This window comes from Syngnathus floridae, chromosome 14, assembly GCF_059516105.1.
Source record: "Syngnathus floridae isolate MCC-2025c chromosome 14, RoL_Sflo_1.0, whole genome shotgun sequence".
NCBI lineage: Eukaryota > Metazoa > Chordata > Actinopteri > Syngnathiformes > Syngnathidae > Syngnathus > Syngnathus floridae.
This window is the reverse complement of record NC_142426.1, coordinates 9,125,899-9,135,892: the sequence shown is the minus strand read 5'-3', so window position 1 is coordinate 9,135,892 and position 9,994 is coordinate 9,125,899. Positions and strand designations below refer to the sequence as shown.

Below are 9,994 nucleotides of genomic sequence, written 5' to 3'. Positions count from 1 at the left end.
TCCTTCCATTGCTCCTGGGCAACAAAGGCTTTGTTTTCCTCCTCCTCTTTCTCCGTCCCTCCCTCCCTCCTGGCGCTGGCTGTGACATCGCTGCCATTCCAGGCCGTGAGGGAGAGAGCGGGAGGGACACACGCCGCCATTGTTGCTTTCCCAATATCAATGGTGTTTTTCTTCACAGCGTTGGCCACTAACCTTTCGGATCTCATTCTGTTTTTTTAAACTCTACAGGCTGCCCTGCTCATTGAAGTCAGGAAGCCTGCCTACCTGTCTGCCCCAAAGCAAAAAAAATCCATTTGAGGCCAGGTTGCGACTTTCACTTTCCAGAACCAATTTATTTGTTCACATTCTCTCGTGATTTTTTTCCCCAAATCATGCCTTTACACAATGGAGTGGCTCCAAGATGTTCTTGTCCAGGATCAAACTCCATCTTGTAAAATGATGTCAAGATCACAGAGGGAACATTGAGGCCTTGCTTTTGCAAACGATGCGGCTTATGTCAGTCCCCCTCAGAGCAGCCCCAACCTGACACATTTTTTTTTGCTTCGAGTTTGACCGGTGTGGTAGCAGATGGTCCGTCGGCAGACCATTAGAAGAAGAGGTGATTTGTCACCGGTGGACAAAATGGCCACCGGCAGGACCCGTGAGCATAAAAGAGGTGCCAGGACCAGCGTGATGATCAAGACCTCCGTGTCTTCATTGTCCCCCACCATCATCACTCATGTCACACGTCCCTTGGGTTTACATCATGACTAATGAGTGCCACTAACAGCAAACCCGACGATTGCATGGAGCTCTGGGAAAATGGAGCAAAAATTGCTTCCAATCCCTGCCATGTGTTCTCACATTACAGACACACGTGCGTTTTGAAACCCGCCAACAAGATGTCCCACGTTCTCTGGCCGAATTGCCCTTCATTTCTATCCCTTCCTATTGTCCTGGCTTCAACTTTCTGGGCTAGCGGCGGCGACACGTTCCGGCGTGGGGGCGCTCAATGCGCATCTTTGTGCGTCCCTGCCGGGTGGGAGAAAGCGCCATTGAGGGCCCGGCCAGGCCCTGCCTGGCCCCGTCCCCCTCGGGCTCCATTGTATCAGTAGGAATCTGGCGGGAGGCACTCCAAAGACTTTACAGCCTTTGTTCTAACTTCTGAGCGGACTGGACCGCCGTGACCTGGACCTAAATGTCCTTCCACCACCCTTAGCGCCCATCAAAATATACTACTGAAGCTCAATTGTGGCTAAAAATGCAAGTGATATGAAAACCCAACATGATCCAAGTCCAAAACCATGATACAATATTTGGACAAGGAAAAGCCTGGGTACAGGCTGGTCTGAGGCTGCTCCATGGCAGTCTCAAATTGTCCATGGAAGTGTAGGTTGCTTCAGAGTAGTTCATGTCTTGCAGTTTTGTCTAAGGTTGAGTCATGGCAGTCAAGGTGGCCTAAGGGTTAGGGTGCTATGGAGTCCAAGTTGGATGCTCAAGGTAGTCTCAAATGGTCTGTGATTCTCTTGTGTACTTAAAAGAAGTATTCGCAGTGCCAACTTCCTGTCTTCCACTCGAGGAAGAAAAAGAAAGTTGAAAGAAAAGAAAACGTCAGCATCTCTTTGGCTATGCGTGGCCCTCTGGAAGTTGAGGGAGGGGGAGGAGGATCCCCGAGGCCAGCCCGATCCAGGGGTGTGTCCCCCTATAAAGACTCCTCGCACCATCGGGCCTCCCGTTGCTGGCCAGTGCCTCTCGGCTCCCTCCGTCCTCGCTCGTCGTCTTCTCCTTCACACACAGAGTGGGACTCTTACGCCACCGAGACCCGTCCGTCGCTTTTGTGTCCTCGGAAAGTCCACACTTGGCATCATGCTGACCCTGGTGGCGCTGGCGTCTCTCCTTGTCCTGGCCGCAGGTAAAAAACAAAAAACCGACTCACCCACATCACATATTTAGAAAAACAACTTTGTGCTTATATGATTGAAATAGTCAGCATTGTATATTTTAATGTAGGGAAGAGCAACCAATGTTCTTTTCAGTGAAAAGAAAAATGGAAGGAGCTAATAATATTTTTATTCAAATCTCTAATCTGATGTTTTTGAAAAAAAGCCCAATGTGAGAATTTTTTTTTTTTTTTTTGCTGTCATTTGTAAGGCAAGTATTTTCCTTCTGAATGAGACTGAATGTTTGCTGCATGGTCGCTCGCCACCAATGCTTTAATCATCTAATAATAGTAGTGCATGCTCAAATGATGTGGCTCCTCCCACCGGTAAACACGACAAGACGTACCGATGTGACCGATCGTCTCCCTCTTAATCGGCACCAAGCGGCTTAGCGGAGGCTTCATCGACTCCGTTTTATATGAAGACGTTACTCCATGCCCTCGTTGTTTAATTTTGACAGCGTCCTATTTTCCCAGCCAGTCAAATATTGATTTAGGGCCTGAAAGCCAATTAGCATCAATCATCATCGGCACACGACTGGTGACACATTCAATATTTTCTCACCACATTATGCGTGATTGTGATGATCATGCACACAATATTTCCATTTTTTTGTGGGGGCTCTGCTACACTGTTTAGAAAATGTTGTTTTCCAAACACATAAAGGTCCCGTGAAGCTGTGGGTTCAGAAGTGGAAAGATCTGTGAAATTTACTGGCACGTCCCGGTGGGAACGACTCAAAATGTGTTTTGGCAATTTCCCTGCGTGCAGTGCCTGAGCCGTCCCAGGCCATCGTGATTTACACGGGCTGGGAGCGTCACGCGCTGGTGGGCAGCGAGGTGCGGCTCTCCTGCTCCTTCTTCTCCTGGCGCTGGACCTCCGAGGATGTCACCTTCTCCTGGACCTACAGGCCCGACGGGGCCAGGGACAGCGTCTCGGTAAATGCAAATTCAGCGGCAATCAATGAAGAGCAGACGTGCTGATAAACTTGAAGGTGTCACTTATAATGTGCGAGAGCAACACGTTTGCACTTTGCCTGCATTAGCAGGCAATCTTTTTTTCATTTTGCCATCATCCACTTATTGCCCTCTCCCGTCGTTCTTCTAATCTGGGCTTTCATCTAAGCCCAAGCCATCCTCCTCTTTTCAAATGATCTCCCTGCCTTCGTTCATGTTTCTTCTCCTTTGGCGGTGCAATTTTGAATGAGGCGTCATTTGGTTTCTGGAAGAATGTTGAGCTGGCAGCAGAGAGTGTCCCTAAGTGAGACGCCCATTTTCAGATCTTCCACTACACGGGCGGGATGGCCTACGTGGACAACAAGGGTCCCTTCAGGGACCGGCTGGAGTTTGTGGGGGACCCAAGCCGCCGCGACGGCTCCATCCTGCTCAAGAATTTGGAGTTCAGCGACAACGGGACCTTCACCTGCGACGCCAAGAACCCGCCCGACATCGGCGGACGGCCCTCCAGCGTGCGCCTGCTGGTCTTTGAGAAAGGTCAGAACATTTGGAAAAATTGTATATTTGCATTTTTATTGTGGAATTGATTAAAAAAAAAAAAATTGCGGCAGACGTGCTGACGACTAGGGCGGTGTGCTGCCGTCATTGATCCATTAAGTGCCGCATGAATAATGCATGACTCCTTGCCAAGATTCTTATCGTTTGCTTTAGCTGTTGACCTTCTTCTCTTCTCCACCACAAGTTTGCAACTCTTTGATTTACCTTCACTTTTTTTTACAATTAATTTTATCTTCACCAATTTACTTCCACTTTTCATTGTAACTTTTCTACCGTCTATTGTTAATGTCACTTTTCTAACTGTCAAAGGTTCTACCGTCACATTTGTATTCACTTTCTAGTGTGGTTCTTCTATCATGCTGACTTTGTTTTATGGTGTCGCAGTGCCCATCCAGGCGGGCGTGATCACGGGTTCCATCGTGGGCGCCGTCCTGGGCCTGCTGCTGCTGATTGTGGTCATCTACTACCTGATGCGCTTCCTGGTGGCGCGCCGCGTCTTCAGCCTCAGCGTCAGGTCAGTGCGGGGCCCCGAGCCGGCGCTGCGGCTGCCAGCCGGCTGCCTCGGGCTGCGCCCCAAGCCCGAACCCCTGCCCGGCACCGACACCTGCCTGGCCTAGTCGGCGCTAGCTAGTTAGCTAGCTAGCACTGTTCTTTTTGCCTCTTGGCTTTAAAGGACGTCAACCTTATCTTTTTTTCATGGTGGTGTCATGACAAGAATGGTCCTGATTTTGAGTCTGGTGACACTATCAATAGAAGCCCACTGTCTCTGAGTGTCTGTCTATCTGGGCTGCGAGCTCCAGGGTGTATGCAGCAAAGTTTTTCCAATTATTCCTGTCTTGGAGTGATGTCACAGCAAGAATTTGATTTGTTTTGAGTGCCATGACCGTATGATAGGAACCCCATTAGTTTGGAGACGCTTCAAAACAATGCCACCCCACCCCCCCCCCACTGCCAAGCCCTTAGCGCCGCCCCTGCACGCACGTCAAGTGATTTAGCCTGATTGTAATCTTCATGTGCGTGTAATCCGCCGGATAATCCAGCGTAAGGGTGCGATGGCGGCGTGTCCGTCATCCCGCCAGTAGATTTGCGCGGCAGCGCCAGGAAGACATCCTGACTTCTATTTGTTTTGTCTTTTGTCCTCCAGCAAACACGGCAAGAAAAAGAAGGAGGGATCACAGCAGAGACAGGCAAGTTGACCTTTTTTTCTTCTTCTCTGGCTCCTCCTCTTCCTGCCCCTCGCCCAATCGCACGCCGCCACTCAAAATAAAACGAGCGAGCAGCTCTCTTATTTTGAAAATACTCTCATTTAGTTTGACTGAGGTGGCATTATCAAGTCCATTGATTTTGTGCACATTAACAATATGAAAGGAAGCTGAACGGTTTCAAGTGTCATCACATTATGAGCCCGATTGATTTTGAGTGTTATGATTCTATATAAAAAAAAATAATAAGAAGAAGAATATTTGTTTTTGGTGTGGTGACATTCTGAAAAGATCCCTGTTGATTTGCCATTATTGATTTTGGGCCTTAGGGACACATCACCAATCGCTTTTCAGCATTATAACATTACACAAAGAACCCGATTGATATATTGCCTGGCCTCATGTCGCTCAAGTGATTTTGAACGTTGTGCAAAACAAAAAGCAACCCGATGGGTTTTGAGTCCTGCAACTTTCTTGACAGATCTTTCTTGATTTTGAGCATTGCGACATTATGTGGAAACGTTTGGCCATTTGGAGCGTGGCAGCGTGCCAGACGAGCCCTTGGCCACCTTTCGGAAATGCTCCTCGCAACCAGCAAAGCAAAACAAAGTCCTTCTTGTTATGATGCTTCTCGCCTACAGGGGGCACCAAGCCGCCTCTTCTGTTCATTGCCGTCGCTCGAGAAGCCCGTAGCCTCCCCTGTGCCCCCCATTTTCACCATCTTCTTCTTTTTTACTTCTTTTTGCTGTCAGATGATTGTCAGGTTACTCTCCAGTGCCACGGGGCACTCGCTGTGTGTGTGTGTGTGTGTGTGTGTGTGTTTGTGTGCGTGTGCAAGTACAGACAGGGCAATGTGGTCTTTGCTTGGTTGCCGTGACGACGCTGTCACGCATGTCATCCTTCCTGTTTTATTTAGTTATTTATTCATATATGCAAGCACACACGCACACACACACACGCACGGCACCCTGTGACACTCAAGCGCAGACACATGCCATTGCACACATACACACACATACGTACATGCATTCGCACATAAACACACACACGAGCCCGCATTCACATGCAGTCTCCCACAGGCACACGCACACGCTCACACACTGAGTTGTGGAATGATAATTGCGGCGGGCGCTTTGTATCGATTGGAGCTCCTCTTCCTCCCTCTTCCTCCCTCTTCACCTTTGACTCCTCCCGCAGGCCTGGAGGACCATCTGCCCATCCCTCCCCCTACTTCTTTTCTCCTTCAGGGTCATGTGATGCGCTCGGACAGGAAATCACTCGACCTCACTCTTCGTCTCTCTCCTCCCTGAGCCTTAGATCCTCTCCCCTCTTCCCTGCCGTCGTCCATGTTAGCCTGGAGGGAGGGTGGGAGGGGCCAGATAGCTCTGGACGGACGGACGGCCGTTCCGGATGCGACAGCACACACATCCTCCTCTTCCTCTTCTTGCGCTGATGATCAGAGTCAAATTAGAAGTGCTCAGCGTGCGGTTGATGAGAGACCACCTGCGTGCGATGCTTGTGTTTTAAATTCTCTTGCATGGCCACCCGGCATGGCCACCCGCCAGTGGTCCCATCTTTCAAAGTGCTCACAGTGAGAAAGCTTCACAACGGCCTTTGCACATTCCGGCGTTTTGACATCACGCGTCTGAAAGCATGACACCAAAGTCAACAACCGGCAGTCCCCAAAAATTGTTGCCTTGCATGAATCGTTTTATTGTGCATGTGTGTGTGTGTGCGTGTGTGTTGTTAATGAATTGTTGCACAGGTGTGTGGAGCCCACCTGTCACTGTCCTGTCCTAATGCATGGTTACCTCTTTTGTCCCCCCCCCACCCCTCCAGCTGTGGACACCGCCCCCCCTCACTCTCTCCCCCCGCACTTAAAAGGACGTTTCTCTTTCTCACCTCTCTTCCTCTCTTCTTGTTTATAATGTTTTTTCTCTCCCCTTCACCGCAGTGTCACTCATCCCTCTAAAAGTGCTCCCCTCCCCACCCATGCCCCCCTTCCCCCTGGCACTCCTTTCCTCCTCGAGTGACTCTCCACCCCCGTTCTGCCCCCTCCCCCCTCTCTGTCCCTGCTCCCCCACAGGCCCCTGCGCCAGCGGCCGACCCCGCCAAGCAGAAGGCCTCGGAGAAGAAGAAGCAGGAGTCCCGCAAGGAGCGCAAATAGGATACGGGGCGGGGCTGGGGCGCGCTCGTTGGGCGGCTGCTCCAGCCCGGGCGGGGGGCGGGTGGCGGAAGGGATGCGGCGGCAGTGGAGGACGCCGCCGGCCGGGTGCTGATGACCATCGATCTGGAGCTGACCCGCAAGAACGGCCAGGAAGGCCCGGGCGGCGCCTCCAAAGCGCCCGGCCTCCTTTCACGGCTCGCCCGGCAGCTCGCCCTCCGCTAAGGGGGCGGGGATGGGGTGGGGGGTGCGTGGGCATGCCACCAGTAATCACCAAGTGCAGCGGTACCAACTGTGACTTGTGGTCGTCCCAGCAGCCTTGTTTTGACGCTGCCCCCCCAACCCCCCCCATGAGCATTATCCTGCATTCTGCACCCTCCCTTTTGCAAATATTTCAAAATGATCTTCTAACCACTGTCTCCTCTCTCTCACTCTCTCTCTCACCCCGCCCTTCTTCTTCTTCTCTTCTTAGATAAAGGTCTGACTCCTCCGTGACGCCTCCTCCACCTCTCTAGTCTGCCCGACGCACCCCCCCCTCCTCTTTTTCCCTTAGTCGTCATTACTTCCCATTATCTCTCCTCCTTTAAGGCAGTCTATAAGAGGAATAGACGCACCCCCAGCCCCCCCTCCTGCGTCCCCCCCCGCCGTCAGCGGTCGTGTCAAATAATTTCCTCACCGGAGTCCCTTTATGCACTCACCGGGCGACGCGTAAAAAAAGTGTTTAAGGCCTAACGACGCTCATAACCGGCGCCACAGGATCCCGCCAGACGCCCCTCGGGCCGACCAGAGTCCCCTGAACCTTTTTTTTTTTTTTATGACTCAATCTGGCGTAAAGCATGTGACCCAGCTCGGGGGAGCGTCGACAGTGATATCATTCCTGTCCTTTTTAACATCAATTTGTCGTCGTATAATTCGGGAGGGTCATTATTTGAGGGGAGATAATTTCATATATCAAAGAAAAATCAGACTACATTCATATTTATTTCTAAAAGAAATGTTCAATATTTTTGGATAAATTGTTTACGGGAATTAAATTGTATTTTTGGTGGGGAAATTCCTAATTATAATAAGAATTTAGCAAAAACCAAGTGACCTTATTAATGATTAGCCTGATGACAACTTGGTTTGTGGCGGGGGTGTTTTTGGTGGAAAAACAAAATCCTCAAATAGTCCTAATTTTGCAGAAAGTTTCTGACAACTATTATATTAAACAAGACATATTTGTGAGAAAAATACAGCCAAATTAAAACAGGAATGCCGTTGTCTAGGGGTAGGGGGCGCTATGTTGCCCTCCTCTGGCCCTTGATGGTGCTTAATGGCGTCTATTTCTGGCCGTCGTCGCTCGTAACAGCTGCGCATTTCTCGGAGGAGTTAGCGGGTCGGTGTTGGGTGGTGGCGGGCGGGTATGATTTAGCTTCGGCCGTTTCGCCTGGCAGGCCGGCGACCGACGAGCGAGGATGACGTCAAGGGGCCGGAGGGCGGGCGGCGGACGGGACCTCATAAGATAGAACCATTGGCCTTTTTTCCCTTCGCCAAACATCTCGCTGCCATCCCTCCTTTCCCCGTGTCCTCATTGCGTCTTTGGCTTTTATCTCCTTCCGCTTCTTGACGTCCGGCGGCCGCGCACAATCCACTACGCTCATTAAGCCTGGTCTTATCGGACTTGCGGCTCCCGTCCTCCTTCGCCTCCCTTCACTTGCCCTTCAAAGAATCCCGCCCGCTCTTCGCTCTCTCGGGGGGTGGGGGGGAAGCCATGTGGTCCTTGCCTTTCCCGCTCTTTTTTTCCGCACCCTCCCTCGTCTTTTGTCCAAATGCCAAGACGCGCACCTCTGCCCCCGACTGCCAAAGGCATTGTGTGTGCTAAGCCGCATTTTCACCAAGAAGTCTTGTTCGGTTTGGCTCCGTATCCTTCGGCAGGTGAATCCTGGTACGACTCCTGTTTCTGCGTCTAAAATTATTCATAATAGGACAATTTTGTGAAGGACAAGCACATCTTTTTTTGAAAACGTGAACTTGTTAGAGGCAGCGTTGAGATTTGACTGGATTCCTACGACTCGTGGCACCTGATTCCACTTTTTAACTGCTCAGTCAAGCTCAGAGCGCCATTTCCTCTGCAACTTTGGGCAGGATGCCGTACCGCCCGCCACGAATAGCAGAAAAAGGAGAGGGAGAGTCGGCGGCCCCTTCAGGAACATATCAAGTGAATTTTGTGTCGACCGATCAGTAAATGTGGTTGTTGGTGAGAATGTGAAAAGTTGTGTCCTGTTCTGAAGCCCAACGAGGCGACTTGGTGAAACTCGGTTCGCTAAGCAGCAAAGCAACAATGTTAGCAATAGAACGCTATGGGGGCGGATGCACAGTCTTGGCCAAGTCTCGGTTGAAGGTGGTCTTCAAAGGTGCTCCCCCGTCCTCCCAAAACCAAACGGCGAGCCAAGCGGCCGATCGACAGACGTCAAGCTTGGGGATGGCTGAGACTTGAATGTTCCTTTTGAAAATGATTGGGAATGCTTATATGTAATCTTATTAAAAAGGCCTTGTATGTTTTATGAGCCGTATTAGGAGCAATGTAACATTACTGCGTTTGAATTGACTGGAGCTTCATCTCAAGCTGTTGTTTTTTTTTTTTTTACAGTCTATTTAATTTAACGCTTGTTGTCGCTCTAATTGATCGTGTAATATGTTGTAAAAAGAACGTGAATAAAACATTTAAGCCCATCTTGTTTGCCTTCCTTAATGGCACAGTGCAGGTAAGAATTCCCAAATTCTGAATTGCAACACAGACACTAATTAGCATTAGCTTTAAGTGAGAAAACGGCATAGCAAAGCGTGTGTCAACACATTGTAGATCGCGCAGACGTTTCTAATAAAGTGACTCATCTGCCTGCCGAAAGTACACAAGTGCAGAAGAAGGAACAGAAGGCAAGAAGCCCAAAATGTCACGTTGGCAGGCAGTGTGAAAATATGGCAGGATCACCAGCGACATCTGTCCTGTGGGCCCGCTGGCGTATGCTCCCAATATGCTAACGCTAATAGCAGATGAACCCGCCCACCTGAATTTGAATTTTTTTTACCTTGCAGTAACCAAACGTATCCGCTTTGCGACCTACAAAACCACAGCCTGTTTTTAAATTAGGTTAGGTTTTCATTTTTTTAATCAGCCCTCTTCAGCACCTCTTTCGTGTTGTAAGCAGGTCG

The 9,994-nt window shown here is 50.1% G+C and overlaps 1 protein-coding gene across 3 annotated transcripts; it reads left to right on the top strand.

Annotated features, from left to right (window-relative positions):
- The first annotated feature begins 1,662 nt into the window (after window positions 1-1,662).
- Window positions 1,663-9,514, top strand: mpz (myelin protein zero). Of its 3 annotated transcripts, none has more exons than XM_088396514.1 (6): window positions 1,663-1,891; window positions 2,691-2,857; window positions 3,199-3,412; window positions 3,818-3,947; window positions 4,578-4,620; window positions 6,475-6,711. In XM_088396514.1, exons 1-6 carry the CDS (start codon window positions 1,846-1,848, stop codon window positions 6,514-6,516), a joined length of 642 nt encoding a protein of 213 aa, XP_088252640.1. In that variant the 5' UTR covers window positions 1,663-1,845; the 3' UTR covers window positions 6,517-6,711. The 3 variants fall into 3 exon arrangements, with proteins under 3 accessions (XP_088252640.1, XP_088252639.1, XP_088252641.1); XM_088396513.1 differs by lacking the exon at window positions 6,475-6,711 and adding an exon at window positions 6,722-9,514 and having other exon boundaries at window positions 1,669-1,891; XM_088396515.1 differs by lacking the exon at window positions 6,475-6,711 and adding an exon at window positions 7,272-9,514 and having other exon boundaries at window positions 1,694-1,891.
- Window positions 9,515-9,994: the final 480 nt, after the last annotated feature.